The sequence below is a fragment of the Bombus bifarius genome, unplaced genomic scaffold, assembly GCF_011952205.1.
Source record: "Bombus bifarius isolate JDL3187 unplaced genomic scaffold, Bbif_JDL3187 scf7180000007987, whole genome shotgun sequence".
Lineage (NCBI taxonomy): Eukaryota > Metazoa > Arthropoda > Insecta > Hymenoptera > Apidae > Bombus > Bombus bifarius.
The window spans coordinates 453,073-477,840 of NW_022884369.1; the positions used below are offsets into that span (position 1 = coordinate 453,073).

A 24,768-nucleotide genomic window follows, 5' to 3' on the forward strand; every position below is an offset into this window, starting at 1 on the left:
TCAGCTGTTATATTAGTAGGTTTGAAACACGTGTTCTTTTTGTCTTCGACAGATATCATTAAACGTAATTGAACAAAGAAGAGAGACATGTGGATATGTCACGAGTTAACTATCCATTTTTAGAGATATATGTGTGGAATTGAAGCAAAGGTTGATAGTTAGAAAGTAGTCGCTTCGAAACGTGATTAGTGATTAATATTCATATGTAAATGAAAAGCGTATGCTCCACAATCCATGATAATAAGTGAATCAATTGAGCGTTCGTTTGCATTCGTCTATACATTAATCTAACTTGTTGTAGCAGTACATTGTTTGGTATATGAGAGAGGACATGAATAAATTCAACAAACACTTGCGATGACGTAGGACAAACTTTTTTTGAGCCTACAGTGATGAATTTAGCCTGTTTGTAATATTCTCAAGTGACATGCGTGTGCGCAAATTTTTAAAAGGAAGTAGCACGCGCAAAATCCTGTGTTCTACTATCTTTTATTTTTGATATATCGAAAATGTTCATTTAAAATCCGATAATAAAAGCATAATTTAGTAGTTCAGTTATTCATTGAATAGAGTAAGTAACATTTCTTGTTCTTTATGTATTTTTGAGAAGGTAAATCATTTTATATCCATAAAATATTTTTAAATACCTTTTTGGCAAGATGAAATTGGAATGTTTAAAAAGAATGTCACAATGCTTTTTTTTTATAACAAGTATTTTCCAATATAAATATAAATGATATAAATGCGATTTATTTGTTTTTGACAAAAGTTTAATGATGTGAGAGGGAACATATGTATTATCTTTAACAACAAAATATATATTTAAAATTATATATTATCATTTCTTAGGTTTGTAACATTATTATTGAAGTCAGCTAACGTTAAAAAGATTGTGAGAAATTAATATTTATATTTATACTAAATTTATAATTGTAAAAAGAGAGTGTACTTCATTGTTTTATGCAAATTTTATATGACTTTTAATGGAGTGGTGTAGGAAATTACTTCACAAAAGGTATTATATAAAAGTACATTAAAATTCTGAAATATTTAATTACTTTGATATATTGATATATTAATATTTTATTTTGGCAGAAATATTATTTCTGTGGATGATGAGTTGGAAACTGTTGATGAAAGGAAAGAGCGATGGAGAAGCATCTATGCAATTTATTTTACTATGTTTCTTATGTCGCTTGGATTCAGTATTATACTCACAGGAGTATGGCCATATCTTGATAAAGTAAGTATGATAAAGATATAATAAAAATGAACTTTGGTATGTAAAATATTATTATGGATTAATGTTGTAGTTGGATAAAGATGCTGGTAAAGAGTTCATGGGATATGTAGTTGCAGCAAATCCTTTGGGACAAATGTTATTCTCTCCTTTAGTAGGATGGTGGGGAGATAGAAGGGGATCTATAAGACTTCCACTTTTATCAACATTAGCTCTATTTACATTTGCATCAGGATTATATAGTGTCCTTGAGATTGTACCAGGTGATCAAAAAATGTACATGATAGCTGCTAGATTCTTGGTTGGAGTTAGCTCTGGTTAGCAGTTTATTTAATTTTAATATCACCAGTTAAAAAAGAATTGTTGATATTTGTTTATATAATATGATGTTTTTAGCTAATATCGCAGTAGCTCGATCTTATCTCTCAGCAGCTACAAAATTTGTAGAAAGAACACATGCTGTTTCAATGGTGTCTCTAGCTCAGGTAATGTGATTTAACATTTCCTCATATGTGTTAATAGAATTTTATATACAGCTTGTTTTAAAATGTGTTAGGTGTTAGGATTTGTAGTAGGTCCTGGTTTGCAAGCTGCAGTTACACCTCTTGGAGAAAAGGGCGTATATTTTATAAATGTACCTATTAATATGTATACTATGACTGGTTGGATAAATGTTATAATGGGAATCCTTAATTTTGCTTTATTCCTTCCATGGAATTTCACAGAACATCGAATTGCTATTCGCGAGGCAATGAGAAATGAAGGAAAACAAACTGGTAAATGTATTTAAATTAAATAATACTCTAATTAAATAGATATGTTAATATTTTATTGAAACATTCATCTATTAATTACAGAAGAAGAAACCCTGAAGTCTATAAAACCAGACATTCTGGCAGCAGTGACATTAATATGTGCTTTTTTTGTTTTAGTATTTAATTTTGTCCTCCTTGAAACGTAAGTACAATTTCAAAATATAAAATCTTTTTATGTCATATTTTATACTCTTATTTCTTTATAGACTTGGTACTTCTTTAACTATGGATCAATTTGCATGGTCGAAAACGGAATCTCTATATTATATGGGTCTACTAATGAGTATTGGGGCTATTATGTCATGTATCACATTTGTTATGATCGAACCTTTATGCAAAAGGTATCAATTTTTTGTGGGGATATGTTGCAGGAAAATGACTCCTTATTTATTTCTTAAATATTTTCAGATTTAATGAACGTAAGGTAATGTTGTGGGGTGGATTTTTGTTTATGGTAATAGGAAGAATTTTATATATTCCATGGGGGCCAGACCCTCCGAAAATTGCTGATTACGGACGTATGTACAGAAATAAACAGAGCATCTCATTTATATTCTATATAATATTTAAATCTAGAGACATTAAAATTATTTTATTTTATAGCATTTAACAACATTACAAAAGATGCCGATGGTATAGACATCGTAGGATGTCCACATACTCAAGAATGGTGTACCTATACACCGCAACTTACCGTCACACAGTTTTTCATTGGGTACGGATTCACTACTATAGGATATCCATTAGGTGTCACTTTAATACAAACTATCTTCAGTAAAGTATTAGGACCTCGTCCTCAAGGAGTTTGGATGGGATTTATGACAGGTGCTGGATGTGCTTCTCGTGTGTTAGGTCCAATATTTGTTAGTGTAATTTATACTCGTTTTGGAACATATCATACGTTTGGTGTTACTGGTTTAACATTGATAATATGTATGATATGGTTACAAATTGTAAACGAACGGTTGGTTCCGCCAAAAGTAATAATTCCATCAAAAGACGCGGAAATTCCATTAGTTCACTTCAAATCTAATGATGCTCAAGGATCAAATGATTCACATAAAAATAACAAAAATGAGGGATGTGATAAAGTGTAGTGAGTACTACACTCTAAGTTCGATTTTATTTTTTTCGAGCTTATATACATAACATATGGCTGCCATTAAGAGTTTAATATAAATGCAATTATGATATTACGAAATGCAAGTATATTTTTTATGGATATTTACAGGTTTTTTAAAATACATATTTTATATACATAAATATGTAGGTAACAATGAAAGAATATAACCAGGGTCGTGTAATTTTTAGAATAATATAATGTAAGTAATGAACTTGTTCAGTTTTAGAGTCAATCTTATAAAGTAAAATTACAAAATGAAAATGATATATAATACAATATGATAAAAAAAAAAAGAATTCTACAACACTTATTACGATTTTATGATATGATTCAATACATGAAAATTATACAAGTATACACACGCAAGTATATTTTTTATGGAAAAATTTGTTTAAAAATATTGTGTATAGTTTTTAAATTTATATGAATATACCTATCATAATAACATAGAAAGACTGATATTTAGCTCAATTTATATAAAAATAAGGGTGCAATTAAATTTAACAGTTACAAATGTTTTTCACAGAATAATCTGGATTTGTAAGTACTTACCATAAATAATTGAATGATGTTTTGTACTACAGTTGAATAAACTCAGTGAGTATTATGAATGAAAAAAGTTGGATAAGGTTACAAATTAAAAAAAAATTATAAATTTTTGCATTAAAATAATTGTAGTTAGTGAAGTACGTTTTACTCAAATGTATATATATTTGCTAAAATAATTATATAAAACGACGTGTGCAATAAAGGATGCGCCTAAAGCAATATGTGTTTGTATTTGAAGAAATGATCTTTGCATCAATTACTATTTTATAAAAATGAATATAAAAAACTAATTAAAATCTTAAGAATCGTGCAGATTTATTTGTATATCTTATTGATGGTAAAAATTATTTAATTATGGTCGCGAAAATTCAGTGTCTTACAACTGGTTGATACAAGTATTATAAAAATCAAAAATGAATTTCTAAGAAAAGTTAAAAACATTACTATAAATACATACATTTTGCAAACACTTTTATACACTTTGCACGAATGCATGTTTTTATAGTAGTCAAACTATTTTAAGTTATAAAAAAAGCATTAACACATACCCTTAGAATTATGTGATAGAAATGCTTGATGGTTCATAGTATAAATAACACTTATAAATATAATTAGTCTTTTTTCTTTGGCTTCTTGGGATTACGTGATCGCGACTTAGCTTTACAAAGGGGACAGATTGGTGCATTTCTATGAATTTGTTGGTGACATGATAAACATGATTTCATAGGGGGTGGTTGTTGCCTAAAAGCAAAGACACAAAACATAAAAGCTAATATACTACTATATATAGTATATTTTAATGTATCGTAACATATAGAGCACTTTTGTTATTTGTCACTGTCAATAAAATTTTTATAAAGTTAAATATATTGGATACAACTAACTTAGTTGGCTAATGTGACCTATGTATTATATAGAAATATAATATAAAATTGCGATATACCAGTGGTACCTGAATGTTGGAGCAGGTGGGCCTGGGGCTGGTGGCAATGGTCTTGGTTCTGGCTTACTTGGACCTTGAAGAGGTTGAGGAGCAAGGAAAGGTGTGGAACCACCTGGGTGACCAGGATGGTGCAGAGTAAGAGGGGGTAATAAATCTTCTCCCCTTACTTCGACCCTCCATTCTGCTTTTTGCATTGGACGGTCAAAGTAGCTATGAACAAACAATCTTTGTTATAATAATTATAATAGTTTAATAATTCAATTCAAGACAGCTTATATTTATTTTACATTTCAACTTACTCTGGTGAAATGAGATCAGATTCTGTTTCATATAATTCTGGTAACCTTTCCAATCCTAAAAATTCCCTACGCATACGATCAATATCATGTTTTAGAGGTTGATAATCGTTATTATGGATTAATTTTGCTGTCTCTCTTGCTTTATTTCTAGCTTCTTCTGCTTGTTTAATAACAGCTTCCATCTACCATAGTTACATAAATAATTACACCTATAATCTAGAACCAAGATATTAGATCTATGTTTCATCATACCGCATTTATATCCGCATGTATTTGACGTAATTCTTCGACATGTGCCATTTTTTCTTGCATAAGAAGATCCATTTCTTGTTTATACTCCAGCAAACATTTTTCTTCTTGTTCAGTTTGTTCTACTTCTTGCAAGATTCTTTGCTTCATCTTTTCCAATTGGAGTGTTTTCGACCTAACAAAGTACACAAAATATTTAGAAGTTTTGTTTTAGAAAAAAATAAATTGAATCGTATTACAGTTCACTATAGTGACGTTGCACAAAGGCACGTTAAACTTTTCGGATTGTTTAAAACATTTCATCGTCTTTAAAGAAAGACTTTGTATATGCAAATTCGTATATGTACTTGATGTCTTTCAATGCTTCCAGTTTTGCGAAAATGACCGTAGTTTCGGTGGCTGACATTGTTAAATGTTTCCCGATACTTTTGTTTAGACAAGCCTGTCAAACGAAAGATAGCTTGTTTATCAAATAAATGCAGCGAGTTCAGAAGCCAAATTCCTTTTGTCAAGGCATTACGGGCGAGATATTTAAAATATAATTATAGGAATCTTATATGCACAGAACTTTCATTGAGAAACGAACGAAATCGTCGGACTTGCAATTATGTATTTTCCAGAATTAACTAATATCATTGACATTCAACACAATGAATATAATTCATACCATAAATTACAATGACAGGCATCTCTTGATAGATCAGAAACAACAAATTCTAAGATGCAGTCGAATGCGCGCGCCATATAGCGCTATATCGACGAACTAAAAAAGAGCGGTTCATTTTGAAACAAAGTATCATGTCAGATAGATAGATCCAAGAACGCTTCTCTGTAATCTGATAAGGATAACTTATGGAAATCGTATATGAAAGTATGTCTAAGTTTAAGATACGTACGATGATTAAAAATTATCAACTATGATCGTATTTTGATAAATTAATTTTACTCCAAGTGTTATACTTGAGATAATCTCTATTGCTGATTAGAATCAATATTCGATTAAAAATGTATCGCAAATGTATTCTCGTAATATTTACAGATAAACGCGTTTTAGCTATATGACTGTATAAAAACTCAAGCAAAACCGAATCGATAACTCCATCAAACTTTGCGATCGCGACATAATTCTATTTACGATTTTAATAAAGTTTTTCTGCGAATCAAAATTGCGTAATAACGTTCGATACTTCTTACGAGCTAGCAGAGGAACTAGACTATTAGCATCTCAAATATATAATCTATATTATATTTACACAAATGTCCACTATATCTCCTATGCTGAAATTACATATCGAGCATTACATATACCTACTACATGTCGCGTATTTCTCTGAAAAGTTTTTTTCATGAAGGTTCATCGGGGAAACGCGACGGAATCGCTACGGAATAGTCAGAACTCAGTATCGTTTAAGCGCGATCGGAGGTGTAGCAATCGTTTATCAGTTGCATCTGGAACGCAGTCTATTAAGTTAGTGTCTTCTGTTATCTCTGATGATTTTACAAAATTTTGAAGATGATACTACACGGCCATGATCAGTACTCCGTAATGATACAGAGTAAATAAAGAAGTGCTACTTTTCTTTTCTTTGACGTATCAGTGAAAGAAATGGTGTTAAAAAAAAAAAAAAAAAGAAAGAAAGGGAAACGACGAAAGCAAACGTATGACCTCATTTAAGAAATCATGGAGATATACGCGGTAGTCCAATCAGTCTCATAGAACGTGTCTCATATTCCTAGGAGTATCAAGAATCGTTGATCTAACTTTTATAATAATCTAGATAAGAAAGTGTGACATTAGAGTGAGAAAAATGCCGCGGTTTCTGGCCACGAAGGCCTCGCGTCTCTCTCCCGACTTTTCGTCACATTCGTCGGCCACTGTGCACCAGTCCACCTCCTACTTAGTACTGGGTACAAACCTCTGCCGCCACTGTACGACTAAGCAACGACAAACTTTCGAGTGTCTCTGAAGCTTCGCGAGTTGCGAGAATATAGGACAAAAGAGAGTGCCGCGCGAGAGAGGCGTCAAGTCGAGCGGTTTCGACAATTTTCTCGTCGCGCGTCCGCGGAGGGGAAAATATTTTTCCGCTTTAACAGCAGCCACTCTTTTCACGACTCGAGTACATTAGACGAGTTTCGACGTGACAGGATCATGGGGTCCAGGATGGGCTCAAGAATGTAAGTAATTCATAGGGACGCGTGTTTCATGTTTATTTACGAGCATTTATCCTTCTCCTTGGTCATTCGTTGATCGTAGCGCGTTGTTTCACGTGCAACAAGCATGAGAGGCCAGCGATCGACTGGTTGTTACTCGTGTGAATGATCGTGCGCGAAACGACGCTCCACGGTTTGATTTTGTATTCGATTCTTATTTTTCTTCTTTCGCTGGTGGTTACAATTTTTCTCGTATTTATAGACAGGTCTCTTACGTCACACTGGAACAGTCGTATCTGGAGATACGGAGAAATTTTTAGTCATGAATCGTCTAAAGATAATACGGTCGTTACACTTTGCGACTTACACTCGGAATGGATCAACATACAGCACGCGCATATTTATTAACCTCGCATACGAGGACGACTCGCGGCTGAAGTTTTATGTTGTCTTGTCGATTTTCTTGTTTGCGATACACCATCATCGACCAGAGTGTTTAATTAAGCATTTTGATAATTTCGCGGAGCAAACAGAATGAAGCGGTGTCGCGCGTCCTACCGTGGTTGATAATTTCCTCAAAAAAGAAAAAAGAAAAAGGAAAAGAAACATCATTGCGATGATTATCGCGAACTACGATCCGCGATGACCTCTTGCAAATGATTCGTTACATCCGACGAATGTGCTGTGCTAAATTAATAATTACAGCGCGTCTTTGTTGCGTGTATTTGACGCAAGGATAAATAGGAAAATATGTTGAGAAACTAATTCTTACACAAGTCATTCATATGCTACTTTAAACAATTTCCGTATATAATTAGTATAAAGGGCAAACAAACTATTCCCAATTTATTTATCACAAAAAGATAATAAATTCGAAGGTAAATATTAAGAAGGTATATTTATCATCGTCATTCTTCTATTCATAGAACCAATCAACATTTCGTAAACACGGCTTCTGAGCAACTTGTATCTTCAAACATAATTTATTTCATATTAACGAATATTTGAGTTTCATGTTGTCACATGCTCTTGCCATATTCTTATCACGATATCTACATGTAGGTACTTTCTTATGGTACTTTCCTTGAAATACGGTTAGTAGTAGTAGCAAATGGGCAAATAAAAAAATAAGAGCGGATTGTATGTCAGCCGTAAAAAGAACCTTCGCGGTAGCAATAAGCTGGTACGTTTTTGGAAATCGTTTAAGGTTTTCTTTAAGCGTTAGGCCAGACTCTGATCCGATGCAAAATTAGTCAGACTTCCACAAGGTAACCCGGCGTACTTGAGCGTTTTGTTTCGTGATTTACATTTTTTTAAACGCACCGATTTTTCTTTTTCCGACGTTCGATTATCGTCGCACAACGTAACGGAGGTCGCTTGTACAGACCAGGGTTCGTCAACCATCCGGTTGAACACACTGAAATTGAATGGAAATTACTCGGGGCTGCCGCGACGCACGGCCTGGGCTCATTTACCTTGCCATTATGCTTCGCTGACTAATTCGCGCGGGGAATCATTAGTGTCGCGTCGAAACCGACCTTCGAAATGTTTGCAGAATTTAACTCCTATTTACGGGAACGCTTAGAAGCGGCGCGATTCTCGTAATCAATGCCAATTCACGCGGCCAATTTATGCTCTCCTTTTCTCACCTTTTTTTCAAATCTTTTCGTTTCATTTATCTTGAGATCGAACAAGATGACTCGACGTGCAGCTCGGAGGATTTAAAACTCGGAGGTACAAGCGTTAAATAGCGTTATTTGTACGAGCAAATAATTTTTTCCTTCGCGAAGTTTTTGTAACGCGTGATTTATCGAACATGAATAATTATGCGACCCCGTTTTTCCTTCGTTTGTTTTATTGTACAACCTGTAGATAAGATTTTTCTGTCAGTTGGAGATATTTAATGACGAACATAGTCCACGATAATGCATCGTATGATCGAGGAAAAAAATTGTTGACGAGTAACGAGTGCGTGATATATTTTTCAGTGAAGATTTGGCGATAACTCGGTGCGAATCTTTGGGAACGTAAACCATGGATCACCACAGGTTTTCATAATTTTCAAATGTTCGGTGTACGTGTAAAACTGATTTCTAAAGGAAGCGAAAATTATCTTCTGTAGAGGTTTTAAAGGTCGAGATAGATTTATTTGTTAAACATTCATCGGAGGTTTCCTTAACGAGCGACTATCGGCAGGGAATATTATTTGCATTAACGAGATCATGCAAAATCTTGAACAAACAAATTTTAAACAAATCCTAAGCAATCGTCATTCGTTCGATGAATGCAGCCTTTCTTCAACGGTCAAGATAAACGACCATTATCGTAAATTTTATTTTTCTTTTATCCTCGTCGATGCAGCTTCCCCTTTCGTCTGCTTTTTAACTAGGACAACTAGGTCATGGAACGTTATTTAATTTGATAAACTGCAGTAGTTCGCAAATATTTGTACAGTGAACAATTATCGATCTTCTTACGCTTTCCTTTCCATTGTAATCTTTCTTCTCTTATTTGTCTTTTATTATCGTTGAAAGCTGTTGATCGAAAATATTTAATCGAAAATACTTATCGGCTAAATAATTGATATAAATATGACGTTGTATGGAAGAAATTTCTGGTAACGGTATTCGATATTGTTTTGATTACGAGAAAAACATTTTATCGATATTTTGACGAATCCTTAATGAGATGCGAACTTTTAATTCGAGCCGATAAACCATGTTTTTTATATCTTGTTTCTTGACTATCGTGTCGTTATAAATAATTCAAATTTCCTAGTTTACATTCCCTCGAGTAAAGAAATCTCGTAACGTTATTCGCATTACGAGATATTTAATACTTTCTGCGATTCTTTATACCGGATTCATCCTTCAGTCACGAGATCCATGGATTAATTTCAAACGCTCTGATTTGAGAATCGTCTGAACGTAATCGTATGTCGATATCAACGATACAATCAGAATGATATATGTAGTAGATTATACCTATCCAATTGAATCATAGTAGAATCGCGCATCGAGAGAGACATGAACACTAATAACAAAATCCACTGAGAAATACGTAAATTAATTTGAAACTTGCTGCGCATTTTCCGTCTTCTGTAATTTTCATAGTCGCCAATATGACGGCGTTCATTACTGCATTCACAGCTGTTTTACGATTCTCAGGTTCGTCTTATTGGAAAAGCACACTCGATACAATTTCGTTATACCGATACGAGCTCTATCTCTCTAGGAACCAAAATTGTCAACTTTGTTTCTTGAACTTTTCAAAAATTTCAGCCTCAAGTTTCTTAAGTTCCACTTTCGCACAAATACACGCCACGTCAAACAAGTCTAGCGCTATATACGAACGAGCTCTAGTTCCCTAGAAGTGAAAGTAATCAGCCCCATTTCCTGAAAATGTTTAAATTTCCATATCAAAATCTACGCAATTAGCGTTCAATTTCGCAGAGATCAAATGATTTAGCTCGGACTTGGAGAGCATTAGTTTGCCTTCTGCGTGGCTCATGGTCGTAATTACTCCTATAATTTCGTAGCAAAAATTCAACTACCACAGGTACAATTTCGTCTAATCCGTCATTATTCCGTGTTCCGTTCATCCGGTCGGAACATGGTGGATAAAATGCGGAATCGGGCTAGACAGATCGCGAGAGAGCAGCGAAAACGAGCCACCGATATCGGTTTTCAATTTTGTTCGACGATCGGACGACGGGGAAAACCGATTTTTCCATAGACCCGTTGCATATAACGGTCGATGTAACAATAAACCGTCGCACGTTAGTTGCAACTAAGCTGTCGCATCCGCTCTAAGCCGGCGTAAACCAGTTTTATTTGATTTTTCTCCGGTTGTTTTCGATGAACTGAATAAGACAAAAATACGTACACATGGGCAAGCGAATGCGAACGCGAGCGCGTGTGCTCGTTCGTTCTCTCTTATCTATCGCGTTATCTGTCGGTGTGTCGACCGCGGGAAATCGTGCGCACGGTTTTCTCCGCCCATGTGGATCTAGCGCTGCTCGACCAAGCAAAAACCTGTCACTTTTCAACGCAACGGTGGCAGCGTAAACAAAATAATAGCGCACGCGGGACGTTTAATCCGGGGATTTCCCTAGTCTGGAGCTTCGATATTTCCAGGAGCGTGTTTCCTGGAGCGAGAAAGTGACAGTTTTCGCCACGGGGCTGGCGTTTTTCCGAGGAAACGATGATTCCATCGTTTAGAGCGTTTAGACCATTTTAAGATTGTGTTTTTGGTAACTGCGATCACTTTCGTTTACATATTTCCTTAGCAGGGTGACGATTAAGATCTTCTTTAGATTCTTTCTGACTCAATCGTGTTCCTCCAGCGTTAAAAGATTTTTTAAGATTGAGATTCATGCGAAACGATCGTTGTTAATACGCATATTTGTTTCTTTCAATTCTATGATAAGATATTTTTTAAAACGTTAGAAGAAAAAACATTTCGAAGTTTAGATTTTAGCAAATTACAGGTTTCGAAAAAATTGCAACGTAATTGCCATTTAATGGTGGCCAGAAGCTCAAGGAGCGACATAATGCCTTTCGTTAAGCACCGTGCAATTGTCAAATACGGTCGACCGTCACATACTTTACGCATACTAGCGTCGAACCGCGAAATTTTAGTAATTAACTGATAATTACTGAACCGTGAGGAAGCTATATTGTTCCAATATTTTACCTAACATAATCATTCGGTGGAAATACAATTTCAGCGTTGTAAATGTCTCTTAAGCGTTGTTCGTCGCACATTAATCACAACGCACTGCAGGCTATGGAGATTTATAATTAGTTTTCTGTCCTTTTTGTCAAACGACTCCAAGCAAAGTGAATTTACGCGATATTCTATTCATCTATCATTCCTTCCATTCTAACATCAGAATTTATCGCGACTCGACAAAGTTGCTCAATATTCGTTAAATCAAAGCTATACTGTCGGCTATAAATAATTAGAACATCCATTCTTTACGTTCATTGGAGAACTTTCACTTTACTTTATTTTTATTATTTTACTTTATTTTATATTATAAGATACGTACGTTGCAAATGAAATAACTGATAAAATACTTAGAGAATAAAAACAGTTCAATAGTATCGCAAATAGCGTTCAATTTATGCTAGATATCGATAGGTGTCCTAATACTTATGATCTTAAGTATATTCTTTCATTTCGACGATCTTTTTTGGACATTTTATCACTTCTCAAACATTTTTATCGCCAGTCTAGTCGAACCAGCAAGCTTCTCGTGCAGTAAGTTTTCGAAATAGTCATCGGATTATTTTATGGTGTATGCAATTCACGTGAAAGCTACGTGGTACCTGGCCAGCGATAGAGCGAGTGACCTACCGATCGGAAAGGCTAGAACTTTAAGAAGGACCGATTTCCCCTCTCCTTCTGTTTCACTTCTCCCACTGTCCTCACGGGTGATCATTGGGAACAGAACAGAGTCGTGGGCATACGTTTACCTTCAAAGACAGTTGCTGCAGCAACAAGGCGGTCGTGGTCGCTAGACCGATATAGTGTTCTTGGCACGCGTCAATCCGTGATTTTTTTCACTTAACGGTGTTCTTCGTGTCGTGAAGTTAACGAGTCACAAGCAATCGGCGGACACGCAGACAATGGTGTAGGCGTGTTCGCGAAAGAAAACGAAAAGCAGCTGGACACTTGTTTTCACACGTGTTACATACTTTGTTTCGAGCGACAACACGTTGCGGATAGAAACGTGAATTGGTTCTAATTGTGAGTGTAGTTCCTCTCAATCTGTTAAATAGGAAAGAGTTAATTCGTTGCTTGGATTAGCAATTTTTTGAACATAGTAATTTCTTTATATTTTGTTTGCATGTCATCATTTTACTTGGTAATAAATTACAGCGTAATAGTTCAACACAATTGAAATTCATAAAATTTGCAGTCCACGGATTTTTCCAACTATACATGATTTTTTGGTTCGTATAGCAAGAGTTCGTTTAATCAGAGTTTATTAATGATTAATTAAAATCTTGTTTGACTATATACCGTTCATATAAATGGAGTTCTACCGTGTATTATATTAAAATTTACGCTGACTAAAACCAACTTAATGGAACTTAATTTGCATTTATTAATATCTGATTCTGCGAATATAGAATTATCTGGTTAAAGGATGATTCAGTTAGCAAGTTACAAGCATGTTATATTAAATATAGTAAAATATTGCAAATAGGTTTGGTCCAACGAATATTGATATTTTTATCGGTTCACATTAGATCTCGAAGCGTATCATATTTTCTTCGTCCACTGTTAATCCTGGGAACTTTTGTGTTCTCATAGAACAAGAATCACCAGAATGAATGGAACGATCTAAGATACGCGATCGTAATTACACGAGTACATGGAATTCGATCTGAGGTCGTTTGTCTCTTGATCGAGATAGGTTCTTGATTTAGAGTACCATCGAATGGGTGCAATTATTCTTTTCGTTCAGATGGTAGCTGGAAATTGTTCCGTGTTCGTTGAAGACTTAGGTCCAATTGCACGTCAAGTTAAGAAGAATAGCGATCAGATGAAAGCGTTTAAGTTGATGATTACAATTGATAGTATAACAAGAGTGCGTTTCAAGGTAGACGATATACCCGATATTGTTTGTTTGTTCCTCTTGTTGCGTTTATTTAGTTCCGCCTCGTTTCAGTTGATCGAATCGCGATATTGTAATTGACGAGTCGAGTTAGACTTTAATTCAGTTGACTGGGCGACCTATCCGGATCATCAGCTATTGAGCAGAAAATTTTCGTTCAGTGAAAATTTTAATTGTAAGAACCGTTCGAGATACGAGTAAAACAGTGGTAAGAAGAATTTCATACAATTGCTATGTTTTAGATAATGTAGGATTTCTTTCGACGTGATTTTTAGCGATGTTTTTAATCCTCGTATCGAGGCTCGATTAAATTTAATCTAAAATTAATCAAACGATAAATGTAAATTTTCAGTAAAACTGTTTCTAATTTTAACGCATTATGTATTTCTCGCAATAATGTGTTTCTGTTACCAATAGTCAACAGATCTTTTTCACACAGCTCGATGAATATCCAGTCATGCATGAGCTAATAATTTCTTTAAGGCTTTTAAAAACTTCATTACGTTTTCGAGTAACTTTTTTTCCCTAACCATGTGCAACAGAACTAGTTATAAAACCAGCTGCTAATCAGCCGAGTCGTTAAAACTGGTCGGAGCGTAAAGTGAAGAAGGAAAAATTCGAGGACGTAGAAAAGATATAGCAGCCGTAGTAATGCGATACGAACCGCGCACATTGGCGTCTTTATTGAAGAATTAGGATTCTTTATGACAGGTCGTTTATATCGTTAAATATATGTTAATCCCACCGAGTGTCTGAATGAGTAGCAGGCATCGTGGAATTACGCGCGAAGGACAAATGACCTGGATCCATCTGCGATCCAATCTTTACGGTCAATTCAACGAATGTCGCTGCGTCTTCTCCTTGGATTCGCGTTTAGGTAGTTCGTCACGCGTGCAACAATGCCGCATAATATCCCGTATCTCTGCGAGCTATCGTGTGACGAATTTTTTGCATGACGTAAAACTCGAAACATGGAAGAACGTCACAGGCGAACGCTATTATCCTCCTTAGTTAAGACGTTCCAGCATTTTTCTTTTTTTCAAGATCTGTGGAAATACCTTCGTCGAATATTTCGCTTTTTAAATAGGCTTACAAAACAATGATTGGTTATATGTATTTTAAATTGAATGAAAAAGAATCGCACAAAGGAAATGATAAAATTTCAGAAGGACATTTTAGTTAAGAAGGGCAAAGTGTAATTCAGGAAACGAGGAATCTTGGGACGATTAACAAATGTAAAAGATACAGTTTCAAGTTCTGCCGTTCGTTCGTTGTTCCAAATCCTCCGCGTGTGACATCACCCTGTAATAATCACAATTTATCTATCCGGGAACTCGCGATCGAAATGAAAAAAAGGAAGAGAAGACCGAAGAAAAATTACATAGTAGTTACATGTCGGCGATAAATAACAATAAACCGATGATTTACGAAGACAATGCGGAACGTGCTCATTTTCTGTGGTATGCCCAGCTTCCACGTTTATATTTATCGAACGAGATTGAAGAGCAACGACGGATCGTTTCCTCCTTAAAACGTTAAATCGGCATCGTGTAGTTGGTTACGGGAGGATCGTCAAGGAGACGGCTCGCCACGAACTGCATATAAATACAGAGTATCGAGACGTGCAATAGTTTCAGACGCGCTCTTTCGTATTAGAAAGTCAATGGTATGAAAGACCGTCGCTAAACGATGATCATACCGATGGCTCTGATGTCCGACTAGTCTATCAAGATTCCTCTTTTCTTATACAGACCATTTTATAGTCTATTTATACAATGAAATCCTTGAAAAGATTGAAATCGTTTCGATAAAAACGAATGGGAGCGTGCAGTTCCGGTTAGAAATCGGTCAGCTAGGGTCCGAGAGCATGGCTCCATGACGCGCTGATTTTCATGTATATATGTATGGGACGATGTGAACGCCTCTGTTTGCACTGGTTTTTCCTTTGTCTCTCTTTTAGTGTCCACTCGCTTCGATTCGCGCCAGTAGAAAATCGGGATTCGCCGCGAGCAGTTGGTTGCGATCGCGCGTCGAGTTCGTGCGAACACGCGGGCAGCTCGTTTCCCTTTTATCGGGCGTTTATCGGCTGGACCTTGTGTCAACGATTACGTTTTCATCCAGCTCCATCCAACTTCTCTGCCAACAGTTAGTTTTACATCGACGATTTTGCTTTTACGTCGATTACGACAATCTGAAACAGCGATGATAACTCGCGGATACGAACCATCGTGTGTCTTGCACGCATCGTTCGTTTCTCCGCCGCGTTAAGACTAATCGGATGACAGACGACAGGCGTGAAAGTCCCGTTCGCGACTGGTTTCTTTGTGTCTTTTTGTCTTTTTACGTTCTTTCCCTTTGCAGAGCGTCTGTAGAAGCACCTTAGTGCGATCTCGTTGCTTTTATGTAATGTTCGCGTTGAATTGCGTCGTTTCCGCGCGTTTTTTTTTTCGAGCAGCCGACGATCGAACAGCAATTTGATCTTCGAAGCAGGGTCAATGGAGGAGCGTTTCCCACGGATCAGGCATAATTCTCGAATCTCTGTATGTTTGCAGCCTGAGAGGCGACGAGGAGGACAGCATGAAGCTCTTTTCCTCGCAGAACGGCGAATCCTCGACGCCCAAAGATGGGACAGGTAATCGCTTGTTTTGTTAATATTATATGTATGTATCGTATGTAGGTTTATGTCTTAGATCTGAATCGGTAGGTATCTCCACGATATGATGCCGATTTGCCTGTGCATGACAAATTTTGCTAGCATGCGGAATTTATTTGTTGAAATATAATGCAGGCAACGAAAATAAAATCGTATATTTTGCGTTCGAAGAAAAGGAAATTGAAGAGACTAGAGGAAAAGTAGTACAATACATATTTACATAATTTCTCGTAGGCGATGTATAAGTATATTATGTTACAAATGCAGTACTCCTAATAGAAAACAGATATCTGGTATACAACATATGCCTAAATGCATACGTTATACGACGCGTTAAGAAGTTAGTGGAAAAATCTGTATGCTTGTAGGCAGCAAAACAGGTTATTGTATTTTCGCATAAGAATTTTGAAATTCATGAAGAAATAAAATTCTATATAAATGTAAATCGTATATATTTAGAAAAAAATATAGTTCTTTTCTATTGATTTCTTTAATTAAAAATGTAAATATGGCAGTACTCTACATTCGAATGATCTAGTTACAATAGTGATTTCATTCTTAACACTTTCATCCCCTCGTATGTCTGCCTTATTGAATAGCAAAGAATATTAAAAAATTTATTTTTGCATGTCGTAGATCGTAGATAGGTCATGGCATTATATAATTACCACGTCGATTAGTCGCGTGCCCATTTGCAACCCACCGGCGCGATTTGCTTGACGCATCTATTCGTCTTGATTAGACGTAACTCGAGTTAATCGTTTACTATTGTTTGTCGCCTATTGCTGGAATTACAAAGAGATCTACGCGAAGACCGTGCTTGAAAGAAAATCAGTAAGCGGTTTGTATTGTTTAGTTACGCGACTCATTAACAACGCCGGCTAAATCAATTAGACACTCATTCTGGTCTAAGTTTGCGTTAACTGAATCACAACAATAACAATGTTCGTTTAGCCGACAAGAAAATAAGAGAGATACAAAAAAAGTTGGTTTTAACGATGACGAATAAATCAATGGCTGCTAGACCACACCGCTGTGATTGCTTGACTAATAGCAATGAAACAAGACACTAGATATACAATTTAAAAGGAAATTATCATGATCGCGATTACGCGTATCAGAGGAGGCGGAGGATGTAAAATCACGTTTTCTTCGTCTTTTTTCCTTTCTTGTAAGCTCGTGGCAGAAATATCGCGTGTCAACGGCAGGTGCCGATTTTCACCGGAGAATCTGCTGGCTCTAGGGTTCAAGAGTTTCACGATCGACTCGATTTCCTCTTTTTTCCATGCTTTTCCTCCGAATGATAGAATTTTTAGAGACCAGACGAATCGAACGGTATCGTTTGATCATTTGGAAAACCGTGTTTTTCGCAGAGGGAAAGAGAGGATCGGGCAGGAAGCAGGAAGTGGATCGCTTTGGATACTATCAAATGATCATGTTCGCGATAATCAGCCTGCCTCTGTTCTTGTCAGCAGGATTCACGCTTGCCTACGTATTCACAGCCGGCGAAGTTAAATACAGGTACGTTACTACGTGATGCAATCAGCGATTCGAGCAATGATTTTATTTTTTCTTTTCGTGTTTTTCATCTTTTTTTCTATCTCCGTGTAATTTATCGTGTGTATGAGCGCCTCCTTTGTTGTTCGAGCTACTCGGGGCTAGTCGCCTACAGCGAATCAGTGTCGTTTATGGCTCGTGCTCGGACGAATAAACTCTGGCGAGAAGGCTTGAATAATGCGCGCCGGTCAAGTGCAATCAACGAGGAGCACCTAATGCTCCGCGACTACATGAGTGATCGAACATTGAATTATGTAATCGATGCGACGGATAATCGATTACTTTATTAGCCATCCTGTTAACTTTTTCGCGGTAGACGAGCTTTAGACGCGTATAGCGACCACGTTTACGCAGCTAACTGTATTTTATTGAAGCAATTCACCGCGCTCTGTTAACAAATTTAACGTTATTTTAAGAGGAAATTTCTTCGAATAACGTTCTATAGACCTCTGCTGCTATACTTCGAATAATTATTAATAAATTTATAAAACGCAACATTGCTGAGATGGATCACTGAACCAGATTTACTTTAATGATTATTTATGTGTTGCGTTAACAGTACAGTTACGTCTTTCGTTCTTACAGTCGCTGAAAATTTTGAATTAAAGCAGGAACGAAGATCCGAAGCAGTTTCGTGATATTTTCACCAGACAATAAAAAATTATTGAAGGAGGTCAATTTCCCATATTAGGATTAATTATAAGATATATTTTACCACATTAAAGACTATCAGTTCTATCGTCGAAAACATTCCGGGATATTTATATAGAACAGAAAAATTCACCTACTCAAATAATTCCCGGAAAAATATCTCCTCCTTAACATTTCGATCTTCATTAAAAAATTCTCATCTTGATAAATGAATGATTATTCAAAAAATAGGTGCGCGGTATCAGAATGCGAGAATCCATTGAATACGAAGTTCGACGAGTCCTGGGTACCGGACTCTGTGCCGAACGTGTCGGAGATGTCCAAGTGCATCCGATACGTCGTTCAGAATCACACGGGGGCGTGCACAAATCAGACTTTCACTAACGCTACCCAGAAATGCGATTCGTGGATCTACGATCCATCGGAGAACACGGTGCTCAGCGAGGTAAATCCGACCGAGCCATCGACAGATCGCAGCTAATTACGGTTAGTTAGATGACTCACGTTTATCCTATCATTTTCTCGATACAGTGGGACCTCACCTGCGACAGCAATCGATGGAAACTCACGCTCGTGGGCACGATAAATAACGTTGGCCAATTCGTCGGACTGATCTTCGCTGGATATATATCGGACAAGTGAGAAACAATCATTAAAATTTGCGATTCCTACGACTCTCGGATTTTTTATGTCACAATCTCGTTTTCGTTTTAATGTTCCAAAGAAACCTTTGATACGAAATTGAAACTAGAAATCACGCGTATCAATAGCGATTTTTTCACATTGTCTTCAAATTTGGGAAATTTTCTAACGATAGAAAAATACGATTCGATTGGAAATTACCGAAAGAGTATATGTAGCAAAATTGATTAGAAGACCGTGGACGTTTAGGCAAATTATATTTATACAAATATAATTAAACAAATGAAGCCTAAGCAGAGAATTGTTTTACGTAATATAATACGATTACGAGTACTTTTGGACACTGTATGTATTTTTTAATGTTATATGTGTTCCATGTATTTTGGTATTTTCAAATTTCCATTAAACCTACAAAAGTCCGAAATCTATCAATTAGTTCTTGTCGGTTCGAATCTCAAGTCTAGATAATGGAATCTATTGGATTCGAACCGGATATCTAACGACGTTCGATCGAAGAAGAGGGTAGCAACACTTTAACTGAGATTCGGTCGAAATCAACAGGTCGTTAGTGTTCGCTTATCGAAATTATCTCACAAAACGTGGAAAAACGTGTGAGAGATAATTAAGATGCTTGATAACACAGAGAAATCGAACCGTGACGGATTTATCCTGAGGTCTATGAAGTTTTTCTCTAGACTATTTCCTGCAGTATGAACTCGACGATCTTCGAGGTTTTTAGAGCGTTTTATGACACGTGCTAGAGTGTCCCTGGAGAAGCGGAACTCCGGTATTCAGACAGACGACTTTCGCGAGTCTGTAGTTTGTAAATCCTAATTCGAAGTCGGGGAATACTTGAGATTGTCCAAAGGGGAAATTGTATTTAAATGAAACTGTACTTTGGGCGAACTTTGAAGATCTATGACAATGATTCGAACTTGCAGGTTGTTTTTCGAGATTCCCCTTTTTGAACGATCAAGGGACTCGTAACGAGAACCATTCTTGTCGAATTTTTTAATATTCGAGATAACAGCGTATTTTAATCGTTAGAAGAGAAATTCATAAATGATCTATCGTCGCATAAAAATTGATTTTCTCTAGAAGAATAACTTTTGTCAAATCCGTTTTTCACCAGAATAATTCTTGCCAAGTTACCAAGGCTATTATTTTTAGTGAGACAGTTATGTATTTTGGACTAGCACAATCATTGCTTTCTTAAACGATGACTCACATATCGCCATAATTCAGTTTGATAATAGCCACGAAGAATAAAAATACTGATGTTCTAACTATTCCACTGTTTGTTATTCTGATTTCATAAAGAGAGTACATTGTCCATCGTACTATTCCAGCTTGCGCAACTTCGTGATTATATCGATATAGCTCGTCTTAGTAATTGCGTGATATGATAAATATTTTATTTCAAAAATAGAAATCTATCGAACGAAAACAAAAGACGTTGAAGTATTTTCTTCTTTTTCTGAAAAAATATGAAAATTGACAAGGATAGTTTTCGATATGAACCTTCTCACTCCTCTCGTTCCTATCAAAAACCTTCTGGAATTACATCGAGAATATAATTCGTTGAAGCTTTTATGGGAATCATCGACAAATAGGGAAGCGCTGTCTAGTCGCCAAATCCTCAACGTCCGCTTATATTTCGTTTTGCTACTTTCAGATACGGAAGACGCACGATACTGACACTCACCACATTCCTAAGCGGAATCAGCGGCCTGATACATTCCTTCTCCGTGAATTATTGGATGTTTCTCGTGTTCGAATTTATCGACGCGACTGTCGCGGCCGGTATCTACAGCGCTGGATTTATTTTAGGTGAGTTAATAACGAGGCAAAGTAAGGGAAGATGTTCGACGTGAATAATGCTGATATAAATAACGGCCATGTTTCACATGCCACTGGCCACTCGATGCAGGAACCCTTCGATATCGAAAAACGTAACTGAAGGTAACCATTGCTGTTCTCCAGTTTACCATTGCCACGCTTATAATTTCACCGATATTTCATTTATACGTAAATACAATATCCATACAGTGTATATATTATAATGCACGTTTCAATAATGCCAGCTCCAATAATTCGTCAGAAAAGTCTTTCAATCACCTATCACGATTTATCAGATCAAGCGACTCTGATCTCTTACGGATCTCAGAATCAGTGTTAGCAATACACATCGATTATCATTTATCATTTATCGATATAGATTTTTATTAACAAAAATATCGGTGGCTTTCTTTTGCTTTTTTAATTTAATTTGTTCGCAGAGCAATATCGAACCTTGATCTACTAGTTGATAGCTTTCATCTCAATAAAAATGTAACCGATTGAAGCGGAGATTCACTGAGAACATAGTTAGATGCCTGTTCTTTTGAAGTATCTTTCTGACAAATTAAACATCTGAACAACGACGAATTTGAACTCTTATGATAGCATAAGATTGTCAGAGAATGCATTCGTTGTAACCATAACCTAAATTGCTAGCGAATAACCGCAAGTTCACCGTATGAGCAACGTTTGATCATTTTCAGGGATGGAAATGGCAGGAGTAAACGGTAGAGTGCTAGCCAGCACGATCATCTGCTGCATGTTCGCAGTGGGTGAGATGCTACTCGGTTTGATCGCGATGTGGCTTAGATCATGGCGGATGATCCTTCGAACGGTTTACGGTCCGGCATTGCTCGCCATCTTATTGCCCGTCCTGATCCCGGAATCAGTCAGGTAATTTCCTTTGGCGAATGTTTCATTTGCATTGTCCCGACGCCTTGTTAACGATCTCGAAATGAACTCCCTTAAACGCGTTCCACGACATCCGGCTAATTAACCGATGAACTTTTCACGTCACTGCGCCCTTGATTGGACCTCGGTACTCTCTAATTAATTAACACGGATCACGATACCGAGGGATCGTCGAGGATGTGTAGGCTGCTTTTAATCTTTGGTTCAAGCTGTAACCGTATTCTATCAGATTACTTTTCTCATCGTTCCTTTTTTTCTATCTACGCCATAGGTTATCGATAAAGCGTGTTCTATACAAAGATACTCTCAATCGTTTCCCCGTTTGAAAATTACTGTAGAAAAAAAAAAGAAAAAGAAAAACACACACAATGATGCCCATTTTCAAGGTGGTTATTGGCGAATGGAAAACACGAAAAGGTGGAAAGTATTTATCGGAGAATGGCGCGTATTAACGGACTACAAATCTCCGAGGAAGCCATCGGAGCGTTCAAAGAATTGAACATGGTGAAAACAGAAAAGGTAGGATTAATTTTCAGGGAAGTACAAAGGAAAATATTCGAGTTCGAAACGTTATCTGGCATCGTATTTTTCAGACGGAACAATTGGTACAAGCCGAAAAGAAGTCACCAGCGATGCAAGTTTTAAATAGTTCGGTGATGCTCACTCGGTTGCTGGCGTGCTCGTTTTGCTGGTTGACGAACACTTTCGTCTATTATGGATTATCGTTAAACTCGGTGGCTTTCGCCGGTGACAAATACGTTAATTTCATACTAGTGGCCATCGTCGAAATCCCGGCTTACTTTCTGACCTGGTTCCTGACCGATTACATTGGTCGTAAAGCTACCCTTTCCTCGTCTTTCTTACTGAGCGGAGTGTTCTGTCTGGCTATACAATTCGTACCGACAGGTAACCTGGATTTTCTTTGAAATTCCCTCTGCAATTTACAGCATTTTGCCTTACATCCCTTTTATATTACTTGTTTGAAAATGTTCGAGTGGTGACAGATTAATTTACAAAGGGAACGTCAAGTATCGATAGACAACGAATCCATTGCAGGTTCGCTGAGCTTTCTACCACTGATCTTGTACATGGGCGGGAAATGGTGTATTACGATGTCCTTCTCGACGATTTACATTTACACGACGGAGCTGTTCCCTACGAACTTGAGACACTCCCTTCTTGGAATTTGCAGCATGACTGGCCGCATGGGGTCAATATTGTCACCGCAAACTCCTCTTTTGGTGAGTCTACCACCGCAAGAATGTACATCGTAGAACGATACCGATACGAGCAGCTTGTTGCATGCTTGCGCTTTATTTTCGAACAATACGAGCGAAACAAAGATTCTGATTTATCGATATGTTAAGCTTGCGGATTAAGCAAGGCTTAAAGACCGGACAAAATAATTACAAAGGGCTTTGTGGCTTTTGCAGACGCGAAATTTTACATTGTAGCTATTTCTACACAATTGTGCATTTGTCCTTCGTTTCCGTGGATTAGTACAATTACATCAATATTATTACTATAAGATACGCTAATAAATTTTTTTACCCGACAGTAATAGATTTAATAACGAAACAGATAACATTTTTGCTCGAAGTAAATTGCGATAATAAAGTACAACTTAAGACTTGTCACATGTCAATTTAATAATATCATTAGTTGGTATAGCATGCAAGAGGACCAATTGCCTTTCGTGTAAAAGTATTTGTGCTCAAATAACAATCTATAAATTTTCGCGAAATGAATTTTTGACGGTAGAAATACATGCAATATATAGATATAATGTACTTCGTCTTCTCGCATTTTTACGTATCTTTTTATGATACAGGCACAAATAATGCCGGAGCTGCCGTTGATTCTGTTTGGATGCATGGCGTTATCCGCGGGGCTGCTGTCTCTATTCTTCCCGGAAACATTGGGAACCAAACTTCCGGACACGGTGTGGGAGGCGGAGAATATCGGTAAAGTGCAGCAGAAACAGGAACTGCAGGATTCGCCGTCTTAAGGGCGGTCGGAAGCAACGCGGCTCGTTATAAATCCCGAAAAGAACAAAACGCAAGAGACAAATGGAAGAGAGTAGGGACAAAGGAAACCAAAAAAGGAAAAAGTGTGAAAATCAACGAGACAGGGTTGAAACGAATAAAAAACGAAACCGAATTGAAAAAAAGAAGGAGAAGGTGGTGGTGAGAAACGTGCAGCAGCAATGACTTTCAGAAGTTTTTCTTCTCCTGGTGCGAAGAAAATCGGTCGTGACTATTCGATTCATGGCTTGAAAGCTCGCGAGTGAAACGCGCGACGAAATTCCTAAAACGAAGGGAGCTTAAACGCGCTCTGTTACACAGTACCCTCGTTTTCAATGCATTGAAATCAACAGAGTTCGCTTGTGATCAATTTGCCATAAAATTGACTGGTCGCGAAACGAGTTGACGAGTCGTTGATTATAGATGAAATAGTCAAGGGAGAAAGATAGTCTCCGGGGAGGATTGGCAACAATTTATCAGACCTAGTCGATAA

At 36.8% G+C, this 24,768-nt stretch overlaps 3 protein-coding genes across 11 annotated transcripts; 2 read left to right on the forward strand and 1 right to left on the reverse strand.

Annotated features, from left to right (window-relative positions):
* Nucleotides 1–17: 17 nt before the first annotated feature.
* On the forward strand, nt 18–3,826 carry LOC117205248 (major facilitator superfamily domain-containing protein 8). 2 transcript variants are annotated; one of them, XM_033443460.1, is made up of 10 exons: nt 18–571; nt 850–1,015; nt 1,096–1,243; nt 1,314–1,503; nt 1,637–1,725; nt 1,797–2,016; nt 2,098–2,197; nt 2,262–2,396; nt 2,464–2,573; nt 2,659–3,826. In XM_033443460.1, the coding sequence occupies exons 2-10, from the start codon at nt 984–986 to the stop codon at nt 3,150–3,152; spliced, it is 1,518 nt and encodes a 505-aa protein (XP_033299351.1). In that variant the 5' UTR covers nt 18–571; nt 850–983; the 3' UTR covers nt 3,153–3,826. The 2 variants fall into 2 exon arrangements, with proteins under 2 accessions (XP_033299351.1, XP_033299350.1); XM_033443459.1 differs by having other exon boundaries at nt 19–571; nt 1,314–1,557.
* Nucleotides 3,827–4,017: 191 nt separating this feature from the next.
* LOC117205250 (zinc finger C4H2 domain-containing protein) lies at nt 4,018–5,917 on the reverse strand. 5 transcript variants are annotated; one of them, XM_033443465.1, is made up of 5 exons: nt 5,566–5,917; nt 5,222–5,393; nt 4,970–5,151; nt 4,680–4,880; nt 4,018–4,468 (listed from the first exon to the last, which is right to left on the reverse strand). In XM_033443465.1, exons 1-5 carry the CDS (start codon nt 5,622–5,624, stop codon nt 4,339–4,341), a joined length of 744 nt encoding a protein of 247 aa, XP_033299356.1. In that variant the 5' UTR covers nt 5,625–5,917; the 3' UTR covers nt 4,018–4,338. The 5 variants fall into 5 exon arrangements, with proteins under 5 accessions (XP_033299356.1, XP_033299355.1, XP_033299354.1 ...); XM_033443464.1 differs by having other exon boundaries at nt 4,671–4,880; XM_033443463.1 differs by having other exon boundaries at nt 4,680–4,895.
* Nucleotides 5,918–6,933: 1,016 nt separating this feature from the next.
* LOC117205247 (solute carrier family 22 member 21-like) lies at nt 6,934–24,347 on the forward strand. Of its 4 annotated transcripts, none has more exons than XM_033443455.1 (11): nt 6,934–7,393; nt 16,550–16,629; nt 18,024–18,171; nt 19,090–19,303; nt 19,390–19,496; nt 21,176–21,330; nt 22,044–22,233; nt 22,638–22,770; nt 22,845–23,157; nt 23,308–23,492; nt 24,083–24,347. In XM_033443455.1, exons 1-11 carry the CDS (start codon nt 7,368–7,370, stop codon nt 24,257–24,259), a joined length of 1,728 nt encoding a protein of 575 aa, XP_033299346.1. In that variant the 5' UTR covers nt 6,934–7,367; the 3' UTR covers nt 24,260–24,347. The 4 variants fall into 4 exon arrangements, with proteins under 4 accessions (XP_033299346.1, XP_033299348.1, XP_033299349.1 ...); XM_033443457.1 differs by lacking the exon at nt 6,934–7,393 and adding an exon at nt 12,851–13,123; XM_033443458.1 differs by lacking the exon at nt 6,934–7,393 and adding an exon at nt 14,078–14,205.
* The last annotated feature ends 421 nt before the right edge of the window (nt 24,348–24,768 follow it).